Consider the following 26881-nt stretch of genomic DNA (forward strand, 5'->3'; position numbering starts at 1 on the left):
GGTGGGGGGCAGTTCGTGCGGGACTCCGGAGCCGACCGGGAGGCTCTGTGGGACCTCTTCCGACTGAGTAGCCGAGGCACCGCCCGCGCCCCGCCGCCGAGTCCGGGCGATTCCTACGCTGCCCAGGGGAGCGAGCTCCGAGCATCTTGTGGTGCGGCCACTCCTCGGGGCCAGGAGCGGGGAAGCCGAGTGCGAGAAACCCCCGGACCAGAGCTCAGCCTCTTCCCGCCTACCGAATCATCATGACCCACTTCAACAAGGGCCCTTCCTATGGGCTCTCGGCCGAAGTCAAGAACAAGGTACGCCTGGGCAAGGGTGGGGCGGGACCCCGAGGCCAGAGGTGGGATGCAGGGCGCCGCCCAGGGGACCCTGGGACTGGGGTGGCGTGGGCCGCGCTTTGCCCAGTGCGCCTTGTCTCTGTCGGGCTTCGCGGAGAGGAGATGTCGGGGCTGCGCGAGAGTTGCCGCGCGTCCCCGACCTGTCCCCGGCTCCAAGCGCCGGCTCCCGGGCTCTCTTCTGGCTTTGTTCCAGCGCCGCGGGCCCGGACTGGCTGCGGGCGGTGGGTTCCCGGGCTCCTGGAATCCCGCAGCGCCTGCCTTCGGCTCCAGGAGCGGGTCTGCGGCTGCAGGACGCACCCTTCCGGGAAGGGGGCGCTCCTGCGTGGTCATTCGCCCTTAGGTGGGGTCAGTACGCGCGGCTGGGGACCCAGCGAGCAGCCTTCGCCACCCTCTCCGGCCCGGGCTCCTGGTGGACCCTGAACCTTTTCTCACTCCAAACCCCAGGCCGAATTCAAGTGCGCGAGTAAAGTTAGGCGGTTACGTGGCCAAACTGGGTCCCCCATTGTTCCTCGCCTCTTCCCGGGTGGGAGACCGCTGAGCATCCCACGCACGGACCTCAGGGACCACCGGAAGAACGGGAGCCGTCCAGAACCCTTCACGGTTGTCGAATACCGGTGCCAATTGCTGCTGCTTCTGCGGGAAGCGGAGACAAAGCCTGAGTGCGCCGCTTTGGGAATATCTGCTGTAGACTTGAGATTTATTTTTATAAAACACTGAAGTTTGTAGTACGTTAGACTTCAACGATATCAAGGAAATCTTCGTGGGTTTCTTTTGTTTAGGGTTTATTTGCTGAGGCGGGCTGTAGTTTGGAGTGATTGGGCTTTGGTAACGCTCGGTTCTGCCACTTTGCCCAGCATAAGAATGCGTTGGGTTTATCTTTAGTACTTTCGGTCTGGGAAAGAGATGAGAGGCGTCCCCCTCCCCAAATCCTCTCCTTCCTTCCTCCCTCCCTGCATTCCAAGCCCATGACATCAGGGGTTTCTGGGGGGAGAGAGCAGCCAATCGGCGCGGAACTGCTCACAGAACGCTCATTGTCTCCTTTCTGCTGTTCTGGCCAAAGCGCCACAAAGGAGGGCTGCTGTGGTTTAATTCCCATTAACCTCCCGGGAGCCGAAGCATGTCAGGATTGCCACCGCACCGTCCTACCGCTTGTAGAATTCACTGGCATTGTCAGAGCTGTAACATCCCAGCGTTGGGGGTGTACGCGCTGTGGAGTGAATTATGTAGAGGCCATGAAGCGCACCATTGTCACACCCCAAGGGAGAATTGTGGCTCTTCTCACCCCGTTATATAGTCTCCAGATCATATTATAATTCAGTTGTTAATAAGTTCTAAACAATCTCTGAAGCAAGGAGTTGATTTTAGTCTATGTATCCAGAATGGAAATTTAGATCTTTTACCTTGTCAAGTGTGTTGCCCATTTTAGAAAACGATTTTCTGAACATTTTTGTAAAGAACAGAAAAGTGAGTGGTTTGTGTGTGATTGATTACAAACCCCACCAATTGAAAACTTGCAGAATATTGTTCAGTTCTTTCCAAGGTTTGCATGCGGAGCTTTAGGAATCCTTTCAGAGGACTCGGCATGTCCAAACTGCTGGATGTGATACCCTGGCCTGGCTTGTGCACATTAATTTTAATTCGCCCTTGTGATTCTTGGCTGGCAACAGTTGAGTCTCTACCTTTTGCATTGTAAATGAGGTACTGATAACTTTGGCAGTCCTTCTAGAGACTGACTTTTCTTGGACGTTAATATCCATGTTAATTTCTTTTGGCTACTAATGAAGCAACTTTTGCCCTTTGCCTACTTATCATTGAGCGGGCTGAAGGAAATGGCGTGGACTGAGGCTAGATCATTGTAATTATTATACGTTTTTAAAAATAGTAAAACCTCAGCTTTCAGAACCTTTGGAAAGTTAGTTTTAACTTTAGGTTTATATAACTGTGGGTTTATCCCTTTAAGCATCAAACCATCCTTAATAACCCCTTTCATTTATATGGTCCTTTCATACAGTATTCTTTCATAGGAAGTCTTATATATATATATATATATTTATTTATTTATTTAGGTCTGCATTGGGTCTCGTTCCTGCGCGTGCTTTCTCTAGTTGTGGCGAGCGGGGGCTACTCTTAGTTGCGGTGCGTGGGCTTCTCATTGTGGTGGCTTCTCTTGTGGGCACAGCTCTAGACTCGCGGGCTTCAGTAGTTGTGGCTTGCGGGCTCTAGAGCGCAGGCTCAGTAGCTGTGGCGCACCAGCTTAGTTGCTCCGCGGCACGTGGGATCTTCCCCGACCAGGGCTCGAACCCGTGACCTCTGCTTTGGCAGGCGGATTCTCAACCACTGCGCCACCAGGGAAGCCCCATAGGAAGTCTTTTGATCTCAGCAGTAGAGCAGCCCTCTGAAGATTCCTGGGATTATCCAACATCATTTACAGATCAGGATGCTGAAGCTCAGAAAGATGGGATTTGCTCAAGATCACAGAAAAATGTTGGAATATTCTAAGAATTTTAACTCTAAGAGTGATATCTTAGTTTAGTGAGGTACTTAGGGATGTTCTGCTACATGTCACTATTGTCCACCCTCCTCCGCGCTATTTTTGCTGTTCACTTGTCAGTTCCTGGCATCATGATTATTCATTTAATGCTGTTTTAATCTCTTCTGGGCTTGGAAATCAAATATCCATGTTTGCTAGTCCTTTGTATGAGATACTGTATTTCAGTTGAGGGCTCAGAACCACCTGATTGAGTGGGTTTGTGGAACATGATCTTTGTCATTGCTTGGTTTGGACACCTTTTGATTTCTTTCTCCTTTTTCTTTATGTATTGCATAACTGATATGTTGCTTAAATATTAATTTTTTTTTCTTAAAACCTCATTAACAAAGTGGGGGGAGATAGTGTGGAAAGGACCTTGGAGTGATGCAGATGTGGGTTCTAATCCCCCTTCTGCCACTTACTGCCTTGAATGATGTTGGGCAAATTATTTGGTATTTCTGTCCTAGTTTCCTAATCAGTAAAATGGGGGAAGTGATAGTTACCACCTCTGAAAACTAGTATTGGTATTATATTTCTTAGACTTTTATGTCACTGCCTCTTTAAGTATTCCATTTCTATTAAAAAAGCCTTTGGTCTTTTTATATTTGAATTGAGGAAGTATTTGATCTTAGATAGTTTTAATTAGTAAAATTTCAGGGAAAAGTCAGTAAATTTAAGATACTTGTTTGATAAGATAATAATACCTGGTAGAACATACAAACTTACTTTTTTTTAATAGGCAAGAAGATGTTTGAAAACAGCCTAAAAAAAGTAGAATCCTTCAGCCTGCGATATAATCAATATGTCTCTAATGACAAGAAAAGGATCATAACTTGCAATCTACAAAGACTATAATGGAGTAGAAGGTCAGGGAATATATAGAAGCTGGTGTAGTTAGTTCAGTGAGGGATGGAAACACTCGTAAAGTAGTAAGGTCTTACATGTATCATACAGGTTACGCCAGGCCCTTGACTGCATCTTGGGGACCAAAGGTAAATACCTCTATGCCTTATAAGCCGTGGAAACATGACAGGTCCCAAAAGGAAGCACAGCATTTCCTGACACTTGGCTCTGAACAAGATGTTGGAGTCGGGTACTCTCTTGTAGAGCTGAGGATGCAGTGAAGCATACCCTCAGCAGTCTTAGAGCACATGCTGCTGGGAGCTTTCTTACAGGTCTCAGGGAACTTGGAGGAAATTAGTTGTGGGGCGGGAGTGGGTGAAGCTGAAATGATCTTACCTGGGCATGTTTCTTGGGAGGAGTCTAACTGAGATACTAAGAAGAATGGAATTGGAGTGCACATTCTAATAGTTTCTGCTCCCAGGGAATGTCTGATTTGAGCAAAGTAGCTTCTCACAGAATCTTGGTTTCAAAATGGTATCCCTCAATAGATAAAAACCATTTTGGAAGGCTTATTACTAAAATTGTAAGTCATTGAAGAATAAGTTAAACAATCATATAGTAATAATTAAATAGGACCAAATGTCCCATGAGGCCATGCCAGCCTACCAGCCCAGTGCCACTTGGACAACCGGTTTGCTCTGCAGATCAGAGTAACCCCAGGGTGTCTGTGGACTCCTGTTGTAAACTGTTTCCGAAGATGGTCTGCCTTGTTTTCTGCTAGAGGAACAGAATCATGGTAAAAATGTATTGATGGGTTTAGCTTTAGCTTTTCTTTTTTTAACTTTACAGTTCAGAAATAGGTTTTTTAAGATTTTTTTTTTCATGTGGACCATTTTTAAAGTCTTTATTGAATTTGTTACAACATTGCTTTTTAAAAAATTAATTTATTTATTTTTGGCTGCCTTGGGTCTTCTCTAGTTGTGGCAAGCAGGGGAGGGGCTACTCTTCATGGTGGTAAGCAGGCTTCTCATTGCAGTGGCTTCTCTTGTTGTTGAGCACCAGCTCTAGGCGTGCAGGCTCTATAGTTGTGGCTCGTGGGCTGTAGAGCACAGGCTCAGTAGTTGTGGCGCATGGGCTTAGTTGCTCTATGGCATGTGGGATCTTCTCGGACCAGGGCTTGAACCTGTGTCCCCTGCATTGGCAGGCAGATTCTTAATCACTGCGCCACCAGGGAAGTCCCTGCTTCTGTTTTATGTTTTGGTTTTTTGGCTGCGAGGCATTTGGTATCTTAGTTCCCCGACCAGGGATCGAACCCTCACCTCCTGCATTGGAAGGTGAAGGAAGTCTTAACCACTGGACTGCCAGGGAAATCCCCAGAAATAGGTTTTTAATTCAGAACTTTTTGTTTATTGTTTCTTTCCACCAGCAATAAGATCTCGGTCTTATTCACTGATGAGCTATATCAAGATCTATATTTTATAATATAACTTGGCACATAGTAGATGCCCAATAAATATTTGCTGATTTAATGAATTTACCCATCAGGAATAGATTTTACCATCTCTAGAAACTGGAAAGTAACCATGTTTGATAAGTCTGTGTAAAGGAATTCTGTGGTGCAAGCGTGCTGTTTTTGAAGGACATGGTGATTTTTATAGTTTGCTTTTCTTGAGCAGTTTCTTTTATTAGTTAATATTACACTGAAAACTTACCAGTAAGATAATTCCTTCTTTGTTGCTGAAGTTCTTTCTTAGACTCCCAGATTAGAGAGGAACAGTAGAGGCCCCTTCTGCAAGGCTCTGTCAGATGCATCTCCCAAAAGACCTCCTGCGAAGTGGCCATTAAGCCCGCAGCCAGGGTACCGTGCTCCTCCTGGTAGGGATGTGCCATTGTGGTTTGCCTGCTTTTTTGGTTTGTTTTTCTGTCTTGACCAAAACAGGTAAAGAAATAGACAGTTTGCTGAATTGAGAAGAGGTACCATGCTACTTCTTTAAAAATACTCAGACTTATTTACCCTGGAATAGTAATGGGGATCATTATCAAGCTCGCTATCCTGTGATCTACAGCTTTTTACACTCTTTCCTTTGCCTCAGTTCTTTAAGATTCCAAAAATAAGCTTGAGAATGAAGACCTTGCTGCTACCATTATCAAACAGAGGCATATCCTCTATTACCCTATGCCTTTTCCCCTTCCAGGTGGAATCGTGAGGTTAGTGAGTGTCTTCTTTTCACTTAACAGTATATCGGGAACCACAGTTAATATTATCTGTTACATTTTAAGAAATTTTAAAAAAGAAGAAGAAGCAGCAGCACAATTGGATGGTTCTGGTTTTTCAGCCAATTATGACCATTATATCTAAGAGAGAGAGGAAATGTTTATTTCTCGTCTCAATATGACTAGGTGGTGGAAAGGAACTTGTTCTTAGAATTTTCCGCAAGTTTCATTTTCTTCTAGGCATTAGCCTTCTATAGCATATACCACGTGCATTGGCTTTCCTTAACTCTGAACTCGTAGCCATGGTGGGCTCTTAGCTATTATTCATATGTACTTGTGCTCAAGTTTTTGTTAAGGGTTTTTTGAGCCTGGTGTTGATCCACACTGTTTGTGGGGCCTGAAGCTTATATAGTTTAGGGTTTATCATTACAAAAAGTACAAAAGAATTTTGCACATTTTATAAAAACATGACCATGGGAATCTTTGTGAACTTGACGATGTTGGGTAGGTCCCCTCTAGGTTCCTCTCAGTGAGAAAGTAGAACCTGGTGGCCTTGGAGACTGGCTGGGTTGTAATCTTGGTTCTGCCTCTTACCCTGTGACTTTGGGCCAATAACCTGTCTGTGTCTCATCTGTAAAATGAGGATGTGCTAGTTCCTACCTCTATAGGGTTTTGGGGAGAAATAAGCAAGATAGACAATCCACGTAACGTGTTTCAAATAATGCCTAGAGCCAAAAGTACAAATTATGTAAATGTTAGCAATTGTTCCATTTTGCTCTGTTGGGTAGGTTCAGTCCCGTGTTCTCCTGATTAATCTTCTAGATTTTGAGATTACCGCCAGGACTTGGACATTCAGGCACGAATCTGTTTGTATCTGAATGAGGCTTCTGGCAAATAGGGGACTAAAGAGCCAAGCAGTACCTCTCGATTTCACTTCTGTGTCTGTGATCTGCCCCCAGAGTCCTGATCCAAGCCTCCTCCCCTGGCAGCCTGTGATGTATTCCTGCAGTGAAATCCCGGTGTCTCTCTCCCTGTTCTCACTCTGTCCACATTGCCCACAGGGCCATGGACTTCTGTGTAGAGATAGAGGCCTTGTTTTCTGGGCGTGCCATTACTTGGGTTTTTCTTCCTAAGAAGTCGATTTCTGTTAGACAAGACACATCTTTCATTTCTTGGTTCGGACGGGGCTCGTATTCCTCCACAGTGGAATAATAAACATATTTACCTTGTAGTGTTGTCACTGGAGGCCTTCAGTTTTAGATGGTCTTTGGAAGGATCTACCTAGATCTGTGTGAAGCAAGTCCATGAGTAGAGAAGCCTAATTCCTAGCTTTCCCCCGGGTGGTAGGGAGGGGACCTCTTCAACATCTTCCTTCCTCCCAGGACCAGGAAGCTTCAGGGTGTGAGCCACGGGCACTGTTGGGCCTGTTGGGCGGGCACATCTGCAGTGGGAAGGCCAGGAATTAGGGATGTGAGTGCAGAGAAAAGAGAAAGCCCTCTGGGCTGGGAAGGACTCTTCTGGGCAAGTCATAAGCTAAGCATTTATGGCCCTTTTCCTCTCTTCCCCCACACATTTTCTAGGGGATCGTAGCTGCTGAGTGGTGGCTAGGCATGCTGGCTATGATATCATTGTTGTTTCTTCTCTCCCCTTCTCAAATGTTTGCACACTAATCTTTCTTCATTATCTCAAGCCTCTCTGCCTGCTTAGCGCTGCAGAGGCTCTACAAATGGATAGAGAGAGTGCTTTATCAATTGCAGTTTTCCCTCCTTCCTTTCGTTTCACGTGGGAGGAAATAGAGAAAATAATCAATACCATGTGTAGTGAGTCTCTCATAATTCAAACATGTGATTCTACTTTGGATGCAAAAATAGCAACAGCAATCATACTTCTAATTGAGTATAGAAATTATACTTATATTAAATAGCGTATTTTGAGCTTGTTGGAGTCCTTAGCCCTTAGCAGGAACCTTAAGGCTGCTCTTCAGAGTCCATACACAGCCAGATCTCTCCCCCTGAATGGACATGCATTTGTCTCTTCTTTTCCCTTTCTTCAGAGGCCTGGATGTTGAATAAACCCCCGTCCCCCAACCTCACCTCGGCCACACACACACACACACACACACACACACACACACAGGCGTGGGCTTTGCCAGCCAGGCTTTCGTTCCTAAATTTCTTCCTCTCTGGGCTTCGTTTTTCCATTTTCTTTTTCTCCTTTCAGTGACAACTCTGCTTTTGACATCCTCTTCTGCAGTCGGTCTTACAACATTTTCTAAAACATGCATGCGGTAGGAAGCTACTTTTTATAGGGGCCAGGGGAAGAATTAAAGTCTGAGGCATCTCTGCCAAATCTCTTACTGTGAACTTTTGAACCACGCTGGCAACGCCCTTTGAGACTACAGATTCCGGGGCTGGTTTGAATCAAAGCCGCAGCAAGTTCACGGTGTATCAGTCTGCTACAGTGATGGTGGTGGTGGTTACTTTTGGTTGCACTCTCATTTCTCCATGAGTTGGAAGGACTTTATGTTAAGCCACAGTGTCTAAGCCACCACTCTGTTCCTGGTTCTTGATCCTCTGTCTGCAAGCAGCGTAGTTGCCCGTGCTATATTCTCTGTGTATAGCTTAGAGTTCCTATCTCAGTTTGGTTAGAGGGGTGGGAGTGGGAGAACGTCCAGTGGTGGAAAAGCCTTAGACTTTGGAGCCAGACCTGGGTCCGAATCCCTGCTGAGCCCATGACCATGGACAGGTCATCTCTGCATGAAGATGATGCATCTACCTTGGGATGCCACCTTCCTTGCCTATGAGAACCTCTTCTCTTTTTTGATCCGTATTTTGTGAATGAAATATCTGTCAGGAAGAATGCAAACCGTACCAAAATATAAAAGTAAAGAAGTGAAAGTATCCTGCAGCCCTTACCCCTACCCAACTGCTTGTACAACTTTAAATATCATTTGAACATTTTAGAAAGTGAATTATAGTTTATTGTGTGGATTTCCACTATGTATCTATTCATTACTTCCCTGCTGGTGGATATTGTCTTAAAACGTACTTGTGTGGAAAAGTGTAAGTTTTGACCTAACATTTAAATGTGTTTATAGGTATCACCAACTTGCTGTCTAAACAGCATAATAATTGTATAATTCCCACCAAAGGTTCAGAAGAGAAGGAAGATCTCCTCTTGATGTTAAGAACAAATAAAACTATCAAAGCAGCCTTGTCAAAATTCAAGTCACTTGCTTTAGTTCTTTATTTTCAAGTCTTGAGTCAGTGACATTTGTGACCCCTATGCCATCTGTCACCCCCACCAGACTCAAGTGGGAGTTGGCAATGAGATGAGGCCAAAGAATGGGGCGAGGACATCTCTTATAAATTATGATGAGATAATTTTTTAAATAGAAAGCTCAGACAGCATCACAATGATCTCTTATCAAAATAGCTATCTAATAGTAGTATCAAGTAAGTGGTTTTTATGGTATATTGGATTTGAAAGAGGAAATCTCTAGTATCTGGACAGAAGTGACCAGCAAAGTGTAGATAGAAGGTTAGGGGTGGACATTTATTGAGTTCTTAAGATTTATGTAAATTAAGTCATTGATTCTTCTCAGCACCTTCTCATGGAAGCGCTATTAATGATCTCTGATTTACTGGTGAGGAAACTGAGGCATGGTGGAGATGGAATTGTAAACGGAGCATTAAATTTCCAGAGCCCACGCCCCTAACCATTTTAATTTGAGGCCAGAACTCGGGGAATCAGCATCTTTCAGGGGAGGAGGAGAAGGCAGACCAGAGAGGGAAGCTCCAGGTCCTTTAACAAGAAGCCAGAGGGAAGAGAGATGGGAGGGTGCCCCAGGAGTGCTGCAGAGAGGCCAGGAAGAGGAAACAGGCCACTGGACTTGGCCACAGGGAGATCACTGGTGACCTTTTAAGAGATCGTTTTCAGTAGAGCAAATTTCCGGTGGGGGTTAGGAAGGAGTACTAAGTGAGGAAATGGAGAGGTTTGTCTTGAAATAAAAGAGAAACAGGACAGTGTTTGAGGCTGGCAGCAGGTTCAAAGATGCTCTTGTTTCAGACATGATAGGGGGTAGTCTGTGCCCACTGATGAACCAAATAAAGGAAGGGCTCAATACACATGGTGGGTGGGAGCAAAGCAGCAAAGAAGCTTCTTCGCCATGAAAAGTTGGGAAAGGAAAAGGAAAAGGACCAGGAAAACAGAACTGGGGTGGATAAGACATCCCCTTTTCTGTTGCAAGTGCTGTGTTCCTCTTCTCATGGAACCACTGATGTATGATGGCGTATGCAGCCAGGAGTAGGAGGAGAGGATCCAGGCCAAGGCCTGCTCGTGGAATACACTGTTGATTCAGTTGCTTCTCTCTGCTGAGTCCTGCTGGGGCCCCTTTGCAGCCTGGGTTCTGCTGTCTCCTCAGTCCCTCGGCCCTTGACCTGGAAAGGATGCGAAGCTGGGCTTATTTTGTCCTTTGTGCTTGGGTGTCTCCTAGCAAGCCTTCATGACACAATGTCCAGGGGACCTTGGTGTTGCGGTGCAGCACTCTGATGGAGGGTGCAGTGCTTCCAGAGGAACTCACTTTCTCCCCGCATTTCTGTGCTCTCAGATGACATTACAATCAGGTGAAATGTGGAGTTAGTTTTTACTGTTGAGATGTGGAGAGTGCCATGTGACCTCACTGAAATTTCACACCCTCTAGTTTTCATTGGGGAGAAAACAACAGTGATATCTAGCACAGTTAATACCTCTGTAAGACTTCCATGAAATCTCTCTAGCCAGCATCTATCCTACATTTAAAAGGAGGTGTTTCAACTCTGTTCTTCGCTGGTTGGATAAAGCCATCTCTCCTATGGGCAGACTCAGCTGTGGTAAGCAGAAGAGGATCCCCAAGAGGAGCTCCAGATGTACTGAAAGCCGACTGAGATGCTGGGATCTGTTCCTCCTTGGCCTCCTTTCCACCCTCGTCTCATCAGTAGTTCAGAGTCAGGGGGCAGTGTGTGTTTTGACTCTGTTCTGGGGTGGACAGCTGGGAGCACTGGGATGAATGTGGTCAGTGGTCTGGGAGCGGAAAGGGTTTCCCAGTTCCAGAGAGATGAGTTTATGGTTGACACTTGGGACAGTGGGGGTGGATTTCATGCCTTCTTCCTCAGGTCATAATGGACTCCGAGACTCATCCTATGAAGCAGACTTGCCAAGTAATCGATGAGGAATGAATAGACATTCCCAAGCTACAAAAAAGCTACTGCCATGATATTCCTTGTAATTATGGAAAAAGAAAGGAAGATTTTTTTTCAGTGCTATTCACATTGCCCAACTCAGATTATTTAGGAGGCATCTAGAGTTCTGCTGAGGAGACAAGTGTTGAAAACCTGGATAGCAGCAAAAAATCTGGATACCTGCAAATACTGTGATGCGTGAGGTGTAGACCCTTATGTATTCTAGAGGTGAGGCAAAGCAAACAAAAACTTGAAGAGCATCTCTGTTTTCCTTTATCTCTGGGGGCTTTCGTTAAGATCCCCTTTCAGCAAGATCTCTACAGTGACGTAAAATTCAAGACCCAGCCGGCCTCCTTCCCGAGTGAGAGGATGTCCTCCAGCAAGCTTTCTCATGGGTCTCCTTCCCACCGTTGCTGCATTGGCACACGTGCTCTCTCCATTCCTGCGTGCCTCTCTGGTCGGCTCCCTAGGATTTCTGCATTTTTATCCGTGGTCTGCCCTATGTGTGGCATTCAGAATTTCTGTATAACTTCCATCTAAATAGTTAGATGGCTATTTCTCCTGCCCCCAAAGTCCCTTCTAGGCCATAGGTAGCCATTCCTGGCTGACCAGTCTCTCACGATAGGCTGTGTATGATTCTCCTAATCTTTTCTGCACCCAGTTTGCTCCTTCTCAAAACTGATGCCAGTTTGTAAATGTCCCCTTTTAGAGTGTGGCCCACAGAATTGACTACTGGGGTACAGTGGGATTATTAACTAGCTCCTTTGTTTGACTACAAAGCACTAACTCATTCTGTTTTGATCAATGCCATCACCTGGTGAGGTGGTTCGAAGGAGGATTCCAATCCTTGCTTTGGCAAGTTGATTTTCTGAGTCTAGAGGTGACTAATTGCCTAAGATTTTATAGTTCACATACTCCTCTCACACCTGTTTCATTTAAATAATTCTTTCCTTGATTACCTCATGAGGCTGTTTCCAGCAAACAAATAAGATGAGCAATAGTATTTTATAAATAATTGTAGACCTGTGCAGACCAAGATAGCATTAGCTTTTCTAGGCTCACTGAGTAAGCATTACTAGTTAGTTCTAGAACTTTGGACAGGATTTTACATATATCTTGAAGAATTTGTTTATTAAGCTAGGATCTTTCTGAATCTGAATTTTGTTTCTTTTTAACTATTCCCAATTTATTTTTTATAAGTTTATTAAGTATGCCCAATAGTTTCAAATTGTTAGCTACCAGAACAGAAGAGCACAGATCTAAATCTAAGCCTCTGGGTACACATCCCTAGGAGCTCCTCCTTCCTTGACGTAGATCAGCACAGTGGGCATGGTTGTTCCTTCTGACCAGGCCCTACTTCTAGGGTTACGAAACTGGACTTCAGGAGTGCCGTAGACATAAGGGACTTTTATCAGAAAGTAAAACAGATATGTCCCTAGTGATCCATCTAAGATGAGATCTAGGAGATGTGACGCCCATAAAAACCAAGCATTCAAATGCAGATGGCTTTCCGTAACAGGAGAGATCTTTAGATCTGTGACATTTCACTAGTCTGGTAATACTATCGGTAAATAAAAAATCATTTACTGAGTACCCGCTATGGGTCAGGCATGGGCTCTAGGGGTAGAAAGATGAATGAAGCCTGTTTTGACCTCAAGAAGACAGGCAGGTGTTCTTGGATATGCCTCACATACCTACCCTGGCTCCTGGTGATGACTGCCCTGCCCCTCTGAGTGCACCCCCTCTCTCTGTAGTCCACTCGCGTATGACAGCCAGGTTCTTCAGCCTGTAGTGGAGACACCCTTGACTTTGGGTGGGAGTGGGGAGGGGTGGGCCCATCTCTAGGTTCCTGTTACTACTGTTTGCCAAGATTTCTCACATGGTGAGCTATTCAGTGTGCACATCTTTATTAATCATTATTTCTGAGTCTAGATTTTTCTGGGAATCCAGCCTCTATGATTACTTCCTCATTGTTTAAGTTTCAACTTTCAAAATCCGCCTTTAACTATGTATGTTCTAAGCTTTGTAGTCTGATGGTCATTTTCTAGATAGAGAAGACAAAGTTGACCTTCTATTGTTTCTGCATTTTTCCTACCATTTGTTAGTTATAGTATGTGCTTTAGGCACTGGACCAACTCCTCTTAAGTTATTTTAAAATCTTTCATTTCTTGTCACTTTCACGGTATTCATACGTTGAGTCATAGTATCTTTGTATTTATTTGACTATACGTGCTTGGAGGGAAAAATTTGTGCTGGTGCCATATGCTGATACCTTGATCTGAAGATCTGGCCATACCTCTCAGAGAAGGGCCAAGATTTAAAATGCCTTTAGACGTCACTCTGGTTTACCCCAGGCAGATGTGATTTTCCCTAGTTTTGGAATATATAGTCATTTCCTCTCAAATATTTAGTAAGTTCATGCCATAGAATGAGTCTCAGATTCTATAGTGAACTTGAAGAAGGCACGCAATCTACCATGACATCAATGTAAAGTGATTTCCTCTAGAACTCCTACCCCCTACTCCCCATAAAATACAAACCCACTTTTAATTTTTTAAATTAAAAATTTTTTTTTCCAGTTTAAAGAAAAAATATATATTAAAAATACAATTGCTCTCTGATCCCATTCTTTCTTCCCTGTAGAAACTGCTGTCTTACAATTGGTATTTACCATTCCCACAGGATCTGATTTTAATCCAGTGTTTAAAGCTGATGATAGTAGACTGAACATTTGTACTAGCTACTTCTTTTTTTTTCTTTAATTTTATACTTTTTATTTTTACTTAAAAAGTAAAAAAAATTTTATACAATTTTTAAATGTTCCTTTCCATTTACAGTTTTTACAAAATATTGGCTGTATTCCCCATGTTGTACGATACATCCTTGAGCCTATCTTACACCCAGTAGTTTGTACCTCCCACCCCCAACCCCTAAATTCCCCCCCCCCCATAACTTCTAGTTCTCTATGTCTGTGAGTCTGCTTCTTTTTTGACAAACTCACTTAAAAAAAAATAGTTACTTCATCTCTTTCAGCAGCAGTAATCTGGAAAGAAATGAGAATTTGGGATGCAAACACAGGCAGGAAGGAGAGTGGAGATGTGTGGTGATGGGACTGGACAGTGGGGGTGGGCAGTATCTGAGGTGAGCCTGTCTGTGGTGGAATGCTCTTTTTGAATTGTAGACAGTAAAGGGAACAGGTTGCAGTGGGGTTTGGTTCATACCAGTTCCGTACTCAAGCTGATATAAATGGCGAGTGTTAATTCTGAGGTGTGTCAGGCACTGAGATGGGCTTCCTCCTCACAATGGCCCTGGAAGGAAGGAGACAACTTGCAAGAAATGAGGTCACCAGGGTTAAGTTACTTACTTATGTCACTCTGGAACTGGGAACACAGTTTCTGAAGTTTGACTTCAAAGCATGTGATCTTTGGTCTGTTGTATCCCCAATGAGAATACTTAAAAATTTGCAAAGGTATTTTACATGTTTGGAGGATCTGTTGGGGGAAGGGTTTAAGGTAGGTCAACCCTGTTAAAGCCTGTTCATTCTCTTGCATGAGACAGCAACAAGGAAAAGTGATAAAGCAAAGGAAGGGAAGCAGCATCTTGATATTTCAGATGGAAATTTACTGTTCGTTTCTTGTTTGAGTCTGTGGAGGTCCCAGTCTTTCTAGTCTCCCCTTATTTTAAATACCCTACTTTATTCTTTTTTTGACGAATGTCTTAACACACCTTATTTAATATTTGTCTCTTTCCACTAGAATGTCAGCTTTTAGGACAGAGACTTTGCCTTTGAACCATGCCTGTTACAAAGTGGCCATTTGAATGAAGGACAAAAGGAAGGAGTAATGCAGAAAGAAGTTGAAGGAAGAATCCAAGACACACAAGGATCACTTGAAAGAGAGGGAAGCTGACAGTGAATACGATTTTACTTAAGAGAGTTTGGCGTAATGCTGGATTATTCTGGTGGCTCAAAATGGCGTCTAGTGAGAGTTCAGGCACGACTGACATTTGGGGGACACCCTTGTAACCACCAGAGACAGTAACCTGTCTGTCTGCTTCAGGTTTTAACGACTGCTGGGATAAAAAATGTATTGTGGGAAGGAATATAGAGGAAAGACATGTCTTAATTCTTTAGCAGATTCTACAATATCCTGGGTGTAAGCCGGCTGTCAGACAGTTCTCGTGCATATATGATCATCACTCGGCCTCATGCCAGGTACAGCCCCATCTTTCTACTAAATTGCGTCTTTGGCCAAATGCTCCATAGAACAGTGTGGAACAGCACTGTTTGGGTCAGTTTGTGGAGATGTTTTTGAAGCTCGGTTCCCCTCATTACTCAGTATCCCCTCTTAGGGATTCTGCGAGGGAAACTTCTCAGACCTCAGTGCCAGGAAGGGCTGGGCAATTCTTAACAGCCAGAAGGAGCGGGCTTTTATCTGATCTAGTGTCTCCCTTTACTGCTAGGAAGTTTAGGCCCTCAGGGCTTGTGTTGTTGAAGGGGATCTTTTTCTAGTGCTGTTTTGTACAGGATTCATTATAAGACATGTGCATGTGGTCTGGAAGAGGACTTGGCAGACAGGACAGGAGCTTACTTCTGGGGAGGTGGGAAAGGGAGTAGGATTTGAAGGAGGGGTGAAGAGAGACCTGTACTTTTTTACTCTGTCTAGTGTTTCTCAACTTTGTTTTCCACATCTCTTTCCCAAAGAGTCTTTTTAGACGTTTTTCCTAATTGCCTCCCGACCTCCACCAAATTTAAAACAAAGGAACAGAGTTTGTTGGGGAGGGTCACAAATTATTGTAATATCTAAGGTGGTTTTCACTCCCTTGGGGGGCAGTATCACCCCCACTGAGAACGCGTGCTCTACATACTTATACCTGTTTAATTTTTTTTTAAAACAAGTGCTATGGGACTTCCCCGGTGGCACAGTGGTTGAGAGTCCACCTGCCAATGCAGAGGACACGGGTTCGAGCCCTGGTCCGGGAAGACCCCACATGCCGCAGAGCAACTAAGCCCGTGCGCCACAACTACTGAGCCTGCGCTCTAGAGCCCGCGAGCCGCAACTACTGAAGCCCGCGTGCCGCAACGAAGAGTAGCTCCTGCTCACCGCAACTAGAGAAAGCCTGTGCACAGCAACAAAGACCCAACACAGCCAAAAATAAATAAAATAAATAAATTTATTTTTAAAAAAAGAGGTCCTCAACAAGTGGCCTAAAAGAATAAATAAAAATAAACAAGTGCTATTTTATTTTATTTTTTTATTTTTTGTGGTACGCGGGCCTCCCTCTGTTGTGGCCTCTCCCGTTGCGGAGCACAGGCTCCCGACGCACAGGCTCAGCGGCCATGGCTCACGGGCCCAGCCGCTCCGCGGCATGTGGAATCTTCCCGGACCGGGGCACGAACCTGTGTCCCCTGCATCTGCAGGCGGATTCTCAACCACTGCGCCACCAGGGAAGCCCAACAAGTGCTATTTTAGAAATCCAGAAGAAAGGCCTTTGTACTGGAGGGTGACTCCAGACTGGTGCGCTTAGCTGCTCTGAGGAGAATGCAGGGGCGAGCAGAGGCTGCAGCCACTCTGGGCATGGGCCCTGGGCTCAGAAGCACTGGATGGCAGGAGATGGTCAATGCCATCAGATGCCCTAGAGGCTTTTTTCTCAGTCTTCATTTCTTTGCTTTTTGATTGTATTTGGGGGGTGGGGGGCGTTTAGTGAGCTCTAGCGAGAAGCCTCTAGCAGGTGTTCTCAGCGACCATACAAAAGTCATTTGCAAGTGTGTCTTGATGTGGGAAGAGTTGGGAGGCCCCGCCGCAGAGAATTCGTGGGTGTTTAGGCGAGGAGGCAGGGCCATGTGAGGAACAAGGGGCTGCTGTGGACTTGAATGCACCAGGCAGAAATTCTGAAATCCACTTAGAAAGGTCAAATAAAATAAATCTTAAAGAATAGTAAAGAAGTGAATGTTTTTAAACAACTTGGAGGAGTGATTTTTAAACAGACTGGAGTGAAATTTCCATGAGGTATTAATGAGATAAGATTAAGTAATTTTTGAAGCTAACTTTCTTGTTCTGAGGAGGAAATACCGGCATTTACTTCCTGCCTGATGTTCAGTAATTAAGGCTTTTTAGATGAAAATAGTAAATAAAGTTTATTGGCCAAAGCTCACATTTATTTTTAATTGCTCTCAGTCCCTTGATTTTAAAAGATGTGTATAACAAACAATTTAAAAATAACCTGTGTAGTTAAAGAATATAATTATATTAGCTTGGGTTGTATTCTAGTATACTTTTAAAGGAAACTTATGATTTCTGTATCCTATGGAGCAGAGCTGCAGGCCAGAAGCTAAGAGACAACTTGAAATAGATTTTTTCCCTAGATGATTTTGAAGAATGTTTTTCTTTTTTAATTTTGAACTTAAAAAAAAAAAGGACACATTCCTAAATCTTGAATTCTATTTAGCTGACGTGACTTCAGAAAGCTCACTTATTAGCAGTGTTTGGGTAGAAAAATCCTTGCTGCTCCTTCACTTAAAGGAAAACTCTAAGTCAAAACCAATAGTTATATGATGTGGAAGCATACCTAGTTTTCATTTTTAGTTTATCACCTGGGCTCTTGGCTTTGCATGTACGTGCTTAAGAATTTTTTCTGTGCATGTGCTATTATATTAAGTCTCAGAGACCGAGTCAGTGAGCCACCCAGAGCCCCACGTGTAACTAGTCAGAGTCAGGGTTTGAACCTGGGTTCATCTGAGTCCAGTCCTTGATTTTTCTTTCATCATTCCCTTGATTGGAACAATGAACAGAGGAGATGAAAATTCTCCCTAGCGTTCCTACTTGGATATTTCATGTTAGATCTGTAATCACTCCGTGGTTTGGGACACGGCACCCAACCTGTCAGAAACATTTTGAACAAAGGAAACATAAATACGCTTTTATGTTTTTTTGGTTGAATAAAAATGGGTCTCATTTGGTTGAGAATTACCACCACCACTAACCAACCCCCAGCAAGAAAGACAAAACTCCTCCAACATAACTTCCAACTCTACATTTGAAAAAACGAAGAGAAAGAATTTCTTTACAATTTTTGCCAATTGACCAAGTTATTTAACACACAGCTTAGAATGGGAGGAGACCTAGTGCCCTTATTCAGCCAGTCTTCCTGTCGTACAGACAGGAACTGGTTCGGAAGTGAGACGAATGAACCGGTGTCCCATAGCAAGATGGGGGAGCCAGGCTCTAGCCAAGGCAGAGCCCCTCCTACCCTAGCATATTGTGTTTCTTTAGATTTATTGAAATGCACCTCCTAGTTGAGAGTGCTTTGCTTTTGAAAAAAATTCAACTCACTCTTAGATATTGCTTTTCATAGCTGATGCTTAAGGAGTACTACTTCCTACTTTTCTTCCTTGCCTGTGCCTTTCTGTTTCCCCCTACCCCCAAATTCATATAGAGAGAATTTCTTTTTCTAGCCACCTAGAACAAGACTCCAGTGTGACAATATAGCTGTCTTAAAATTTTTCTAATCTATTATTTATCTGTTTTCTAAAGGTGCCGTATGTAAGTGGATGTGTTTGATGTGTTGAGGAGGTACATTATCCAGGACTGTTGTCTGGGGTGTAATAGGAACGATGGCTCCCTCCTGCGCACCAGAGGCTGCGTGTCCCTGTGGCAGAAGCTTCGCGCATCACTACCTCCTCCTTCCCTGTCCACACATCCAGATGCCGGTGTAACTCAGACTGGCAGGAAGTCAGAATAGATGTGCGATTTTTAGGGGTTGGGGGTCCCGGGAGCAGGAAATTAACACATTAACAATTTGCCTGATCTCTCTCATAAACGAACCTCCACGCCAAAACTTGATCCAGGAAACATTGCACAGTGTTAGTTATCTTAACATGAAAATATAAACGCATTGAATTTCCATGTGTGATGCTGGTTGAGTAAATCTACAGCTTAAATAAATTATCCATTATTCTTCAAAGGTGTAGAGCCATTTCTCTAACTTGGAAAGCAGTGCACACGGTGAGGACTTGCTGTCTCCTTAAGTGACACAGCACTTAGTGAAGTCATTTGCCCTCTGGTGAAGCAGAGGCCCCTCCTCCACACTTGGTGGGAAGGTTTCCTCTGTGACTGGGGTAGACTGGAACTTGGAGGGCCTCTCCATGACGAAAATGTCCTCATGCCATCTCATTTCTTCCCGTAATTAAACCTAATCATGTGTTACAGAAGCAAACATTTCTGCTGATTATTTCCATTTCCAGCAACGCTGCAGCTGACTCCTAAGCTCACTGTGATTACCGTCCCCCTGGGCATTGTCTGTGTGTTGTTGGCATTTTCACCTGTGCTAATGAGAAGAAAAATGACACATAATTGTTCCTTCTTCCCAGGTGTGTTCTTCTTCTTAATAACCGATTGATAAGGACTGACCCTGGGACAAGGAATAGCATAAGAACTTGAGCACGTGATCTTTAACAGTACTTAAATTGTATTATTATTTTTTAAATTGAGGTTTATGGTCTTATTATGAAGGGATCTTTCAAAACCTGTGTTTAGCAGGTATTTTTAGCATGTATGATAGTAAAGCATCTGTGTTGGTAATGTTGCCTTTATCGTAGAATTCTGTAAGTAAAGAGTTAACAACTTTTAATTTTATTAAATGTTTGGGTGTTAGATGCAATGCTGGGTAGGTACTAAGGGTCTAAAAGTGAATCAAATGCTTTTCCTTCCTGTGAGGAGTCTAATATGATACAGACTATACATAAGCAGAATTTCAGTATTCTAGTGTAAGTACAGTAATTATTACAAGGAAAGCGTGTGGGGGTGTGTGGGGGGGTGTGCAGTATTTGGCTGAATAGAAGGCATAGAAATACCAGAGCTTTCCAGGCAACAAAACTATTAGACTGGTAGGTATTGCAATACTGTGTAAAATAGTTGGATGTATCAGAATCCTGCCAGTCTCACTCCCTCTCGCTCTTTTTTGGAATGTGGTAACTGATGACTTAATCTTTAACATTTCCTGTGGCTGGTGCCATATTGTAATACACTATTAGCCCCTGTCACTTCCTGTCCTGTCATGAATGGGAATCTGTTTTATCTTGATCCATATTTTCTCCCCCTCAGTCCCGGCTTCCCTCCACGTGTTGTTCAAAATTTGTATGACAGCTCCTTAACCAAAAACTTTTATTAGTTACTGAAGCTGTAATGGTTAGGTTCGCCAGTGAACTCCAATGAGTGTAATTTACTGCAGGTCACAGCTGTGGTCTTAATGGATAATTAAAGCAGAAGAAGCCAGCAGTTTTGGGTGCTTTAGTGAAACTTCTAAAGTTAGTTAACTTGTATTTCAGATTGCTTCCAAGTATGATCATCAGGCAGAAGAAGATCTTCGCAATTGGATAGAAGAGGTGACCGGCATGAGCATTGGCACCAACTTTCAGCTGGGCCTAAAAGATGGCATAATCCTCTGCGAGTAAGTTTCAGTCCTAATGTGGCCACTCTTCTAGTCCTTTCCACGGGCCTCTGTCTTGCCCACCTTGCCGGTCCAGGGTGTCAAACCTTGATATTCTGCACATGTTTTTAATGCTTTCCTTTACTGATGTCAGAAGAACCAACTTTACATTCCAGTCCTTGTTTGTTGTGCCAATAAATATGGTATCACTTATGCTTTTCTTTTCAGACTCATAAACAAGCTACAGCCAGGCTCAGTGAAGAAGGTCAATGAGTCCTCATTAAACTGGCCTCAGGTAACAGCCAAACCAGCAACCCCTGATTCCAGTCGGTTACTCTTTATGCAATGAGAACTTGATAACAATTTAAAAATAGACATTTTAGCAGAAATTTGTGCACATGACTATATTGTTTTTTACAATGTTATTTTTAATGTTTCCATAATTACTTACAATTAGTTCTGTGACTATTAGATGTTTAGCTTAGAAGTTTTCTAATTACGTATTTAGCCTGTATACTCTCAGAGAGGATTTGACACAGCTTACACAGAGAGATACAACCTATGGTCTAGGTCCTAGAACACAGGATAAATGAAGGAAAAAGCAAGGAATTTAACATAACAACTAAGGGTTGACTGTAGAGCACTGTATTAAGCATAGTCTTAGTTCATGAATGTGTATGATAAAGTAAAATTGGATATTTTGCCTTGAGCCTATGCTTTGAATTATGAGGATAGACATTTAGTAACCACACATTTTCTAAATTAAAATTTAAACATAATAAATTGTGCATTAATATAATTTTGTACGTTTTGACAAAGAAAATTCCAGCCCTGGATAGGTCAGACACAGAATTCTTTAAAACATGTAAGGAAGATCTTGACTTTAAAGAACTGAAAAAACTTGACTGCTTAAAAATATTAAAAAGACCATTATGTGACCAACTATGAAAATACTCTTCCTTTTCCAGAGAGAGCTACACTTACCATGTATCTGGTTGAGAATCCTTGCCAAGTAGCTTTCTGCCTGGCATCTTGTACCTAGTCATAAAGCCTTAGAATTCTTAGATAATATGAATGTCAGTATTTAGCTCCAAAAGTTGTATGCTTTTTTTTCTTTATAGTTGGAGAATATTGGCAACTTTATCAAAGCTATTCAGGCTTATGGTATGAAGCCACATGACATATTTGAAGCAAATGATCTTTTTGAGAATGGAAACATGACCCAGGTTCAGACTACGCTGGTGGCCTTAGCAGGTCTGGTACGTATATGTCTTTAATGACTGGTTAAAAAATTCCCCCACTATGTTGGTGATTAATTGCATCTTTGCTCTCATAGGAGTTCAGACTAGTCAGGGAGGAGCCTGTCTCTTCCATAATTATTAGCTTTGTGGAAAAGCTGCTGACATCAGCTGCCTAGTACTGGATAGCTTAATCAGAATACTCACATTTCAGAGGTCTGGGGTGTTTTTGAATGGCTTTAGATGTGTTTTTACCCCTAGCTTGGGTCTTAAATGAAACCTTCATCTATGGACAGTATCATTTCTTTGTTGTTCCTTCTGTAAAACTGTTGGCAGAATCACTAGTTAGTGTGCATATTTCTGTCTAGGCTAAAACAAAAGGATTCCATACAACCATTGACATTGGAGTTAAGTATGCAGAAAAACAAACAAGACGTTTTGATGAAGGAAAATTAAAAGCTGGCCAAAGTGTAATTGGTTTGCAGGTAAGTAATGTGGTATTGCATATCAGTTACTTATTCAATGTCATTAATTCTTACCATGCAAAGTATCTCTCATAAGTAAGGAACAGATAGATACACTATAGTGTATATTTTGGGATGGATCTGTGGTTTATACAATTTATGTCCATTTAAAGCCCATGAGACGATGATGGTTTTAGAAGAAACCTCAGGCGTGCCATCTGACTTAGTAATTGTTTCTCCAGGAAATGATTTTTTTTCCTAATTACATTGTCCTATTTTTTTAAGAAAATATACTTTATAAATTCCTAAATGTTATTGACCAAATGTAGCAATTTTAGAAAACCTCAATACCAAAGTCATTTTTTTTACCCTAGTAAAGCATGATTTATCAGTCCTGCGGAATACTTTGTTTAGGTATTTTATCCCCTTCATGTTGTTCGCCTGCAGAGTGTCACAAAAACACCACTGCTAAATGCCTAATATGCTAAGGGCTTTACTGTCTGATACCTGCTGGATACAATGCCTCACTGTTGACTTGAGTCTACATGAGTTGGATTTATTTATTTATTTCAGCTTTATCAGGGTATAATTGACATATGGATTTATTTTTATACAGTACAAAATCATGTCAGTGGCAAGAAACTGGAAACCTGAATTTCCAGACAGTAATCAGTTGTTTGAATTGTGGGAGCTCCATAGAAGGAACTAGTAAGGAAGAAAATGATAAACAAGAGTTCAGAGATTAAGGAAAACAAATCAGGTCATAAAAATATTGGGTTGGCTAAAAAGTTTGTTTGGGGTTTTTCAGAAGATGTTACGAAAAACCCAAATGAACTTCTTGGCCAACCCAATACTATATAGTCGGTGTGATCCCAATTTTATTTTTTAAATGAACATGCATATTTTTGTATGTATGTGTATCTGGATATGTACACAGAAACATAAGCTAAAAAAGCTAGATGGTTACATACAACTCTTTACAATGAATGTCTAAATGGTAGGATTTCAATGATTTTTTTCCCCCTCCTTTCCTTTTTGCTTATATGTGCTCTTTTTATCTTCTCCAGTGACAGGTTTGACTTGTAGTAATAAAGTTTTCCTTTAATAAACCTTGTTTTTTAAGGAAAAAAGACCAGCAGTAGAAATGTGTCCCCAACCAGTAGAACAAGGTGTACTGGTTGGTCCTGAAGCCGTGTTATTCTCAGTGGGGAATAAAAGTTAATTATTATTTCTCTGAATATTGCTAAGTTCAGATTCTTCATTCTGCCCCTCTCTGACTCTGTCTAGTGACATAAGAATTAGAGGAATAAAATGTGGTTCTTTTCCCATGAAAATGTTGGTGATTTTAATGAGGCTTAGGCCCTTGCTAAGCTGCCAGAGAAGACACCTGGCATTTACTGTCACATTTTATGCAAAACATGTTTGGAGTAGAAAAGCATGTTGTTTAGCCAAAGATAGCTCTGTCCCTTTAAATGGCTGAAGCAGGTACCCATAAATTTGGTTATTTGTGCTAAAGAGGGTAGGGGAAAGAGTTGGAGAGGAAATTATTCATGTTTCTGCCACTGTAATAACTTTTTGTGTGTCTGTCCTTCTCCTTCTATGTGCATGTTTGTATCTGATGAATTATGTTGTGAGGCTTTATATCCAGTGAAGTTTTTGAAATTTTCCTTTTTAAAGTGAGCACCTTGAAATTTATTTGTAAAAGCATAGATTTTGTATCTAGTTGACTGCAGCCTCAGCATTGGAAGGGACTTGTCAATTGCGTCCCTTCTAAGAAATCTTTTCAGTAGAACAGAAAGTTTTGTTTGTGTCATCTATATTGTTGACTTCTGATAATTAGTGATTTTATTGTTAACTTAAAAGATGGGAACCAACAAATGCGCCAGCCAAGCAGGTATGACAGCCTATGGGACTAGGAGGCATCTTTATGATCCCAAAATGCAAACCGACAAACCTTTTGATCAGACCACGATTAGTCTGCAGATGGGCACCAACAAAGGAGCCAGCCAGGTAAGCAATACCTTTTTGTACTTGTTTCAAAGAGTACAAAAGGGCTATTTAAATTCAGACTTACCTTATTCTTATTAACTGAGTCCAAAGCGGTTATTTTTGTACGATATATATATATATATATATATATATATATATATATATATATATATTCCTTCAGGAAAGTAAGATTTGCTGAGAAAGCAAAAGAATCAAAGGGCCTTGTCTGTAGCCACACAAGTATGGTGTGACCCATGGCTTTTATCGGCAGTTAGAACAGCTGGCCTTTCTACCTAACCAGAAGAAAAAGATATGTTTATTACAGTGTTCTTGTTCCAAATACAAGTGAATTGCTCATTCTAATGCTTCTTTTATTCTTAAAGAAGCCCTCAACTAACTTGGTGGGTAAAAAATTATCTGGTGTTTTACAAAGAACTCTAGCTAGCATCATGGTAAATGTGTGAATCTAAGGAGATGGAAATACAGCATGGTGAGAATGCTAGTATTCTACCACCACACAAGATGGAAGTATTTCCTGTGAAGAATAAATAGATCACCAGCACCTCGCAAGGCGGTGTGCACATAACCATATCAGAGCGGGACATGTCTTACATCCAACAAGAGTGGGAATAAAGTTTGAAAAAGCTTTTCATCATGACCTCATGAGGTGTGGTGTTGTTGCCCTTTATGGAATATGTCCTGCCACATGAGGCACTGTCTCAGAGCTGCCACTCAGGTTTGCTTTTTTACCGATTAAATCTGAAAGCATGTGCTTGGCATAAGTGGAGAAATGAGGTGAGTTACAGTACTCTGAAAAGGAGGGGAGTAGTTGTTCTGAAATAGCTGGCTCTTTGGTGTCTCAGAGCCTTCTGAAAGACTCAAGTCCTTAAGGACTGCTCGGCATAATTTTTGTTAAATGTATTACAGACTTTTGAAATTGGTAACCTGGATAGCGTGTATGGTCATAATAGGCATTCAGATGTAGCTTTCAGGTATGCCAGCATTATGCTTTGTTTTTATATTCGTTATGTCCAATCTTCTTATTCCAAAGTAGGTAGTATTTTCTCCATTTTGCATATGAGAAACCTAAAACTAAAAAGTAAGTTAACTTGTTTGAGGCCACATAGCAATTTTATAGCAGAGCAAGGATTTGAAGTAAGGGCTGACCTTAGCTCGAAAGCCAGTGAATATTGCTTTGTAAGAGAGTCAGCATCAGGATATTTTGGTAAGCTAGCTTTACCCCTGAGCCGAATGAAAGTAATTAGTGTTCACATTTGATGGGAATTTCATAATTTATAAAATACAAGAAACAAGAATAGATTTTAGCTGCTGTTTTAACTTTTATACTATGTTTTAATACCAGGCGGGGATGTTAGCACCGGGTACCCGAAGAGACATCTATGATCAGAAGCTAACATTACAACCCGTGGACAACTCGACAATTTCTCTACAGATGGGTACCAACAAAGTCGCTTCCCAGAAAGGAATGAGTGTGTATGGGCTTGGGCGGCAAGTATATGATCCCAAATACTGTGCTGCTCCCACAGAACCTGTCATTCACAATGGAAGCCAAGGAACCGGAACAAATGGGTCGGAAATCAGTGATAGTGATTATCAGGCAGAATACCCAGATGAATATCATGGCGAGTACCAAGATGACTACCCCACAGATTACCAATATGGAGACCAAGGCATTGATTATTAGATTCACAGAGGAGCTCAGTATTTAGCCCGTTGTTTTTATTCAGTGAGAACCAAGCTAGCCTTGAGTAATTTTTATCTTGTCTTCCTAAAACACTATTATGCTTATTGTACCTAAAGGAAATACTGCCTTACATACATTCCTTTTTCCTTTTTCTGCCTCTTCCCTAAATAGTTGCCTTTTAGTGCTGTAACAGTTAAATCCCTACAGCATAACCAATAACTCGCATATGAAGTAAAAAGGAATACTGTGAAAGGGGAGTACTCTTGTACAGTCAATTCTTTTATTAAAGATCTATGCATTTTTACAATCCTCTACTTAAATTGGTATTTTCAAACAATAGGAAGCTTTGTTTTCTTTTTTTACAGTTTAGTATCTGGTTTCTACATGGAAGACTAAACTTATGCTTATAGCTAAATGTGGTCTTTGCCAACTAAATATAAGATGCAGCATTTTAGAAATTTATATATCAATGTTGTTTCTACAGTATTGTTTGCTAATTTTTAAATAAAGTCCTGATCAGTGTGCATTTGTGATTATATGTGTACTCATTCTTACCTAAGCCGACAAGATCTTTTCCGAGTGGTGTTTCGAAAGGAGCGTGTACAAAGCTGGCCTGCAGACATCGAGGTCTGGGGGGTGCGTTTGCTCTTCCTGTTTGTGCCAATGTATCGATGTAGAGTTGCTCTGTTTTCTTCCACTGTATTTATTGCTGCATTTCTCAGCATAAACTTATCCCATTGTATTTTTTATAAATAAATATTTTTTTTGAACATTCCTGTGAGCCACAGGCTGATTATTTTCTGGCTAACTTCCAGATGGGTAGAGTCAGATTTTTTTTTTTAAGTAAGTAAGTATTCTTTCCCAGGTACTGTTATAAGATACTTGAACATTCCTTTACTGAATCTATACACCAGT

At 42.2% G+C, this 26881-nt stretch overlaps 1 protein-coding gene across 1 annotated transcript; it reads left to right on the forward strand.

Annotated features, from left to right (window-relative positions):
• On the forward strand, positions 1-26492 carry CNN3 (calponin 3). The gene is made up of 7 exons (XM_007111413.4): positions 1-299; positions 20470-20591; positions 20799-20865; positions 21692-21829; positions 22177-22293; positions 24136-24282; positions 25625-26492. The coding sequence occupies exons 1-7, from the start codon at positions 243-245 to the stop codon at positions 25964-25966; spliced, it is 990 nt and encodes a 329-aa protein (XP_007111475.1). The 5' UTR covers positions 1-242; the 3' UTR covers positions 25967-26492.
• Positions 26493-26881: the final 389 nt, after the last annotated feature.

This window comes from Physeter macrocephalus, chromosome 4, assembly GCF_002837175.3.
Source record: "Physeter macrocephalus isolate SW-GA chromosome 4, ASM283717v5, whole genome shotgun sequence".
NCBI classification, from domain to species: Eukaryota; Metazoa; Chordata; class Mammalia; order Artiodactyla; family Physeteridae; genus Physeter; species Physeter macrocephalus.

What these genes read in the sequence shown, in the direction of transcription:
- CNN3 (XM_007111413.4), top strand. Translation starts at nt 243, where the DNA reads ATGACCCACTTCAACAAGGGCCCTTCCTATGGGCTCTCGGCCGAAGTC. An exon ending in CGGCCGAAGTCAAGAACAAG is followed by an intron (nt 300 to 20,469) that starts GTACGCCTGGGC and finishes CTTGTATTTCAG; the next exon opens with ATTGCTTCCAAGTATGATCA. An exon ending in AAAGTGTAATTGGTTTGCAG is followed by an intron (nt 22,294 to 24,135) that starts GTAAGTAATGTG and finishes TTAACTTAAAAG; the next exon opens with ATGGGAACCAACAAATGCGC.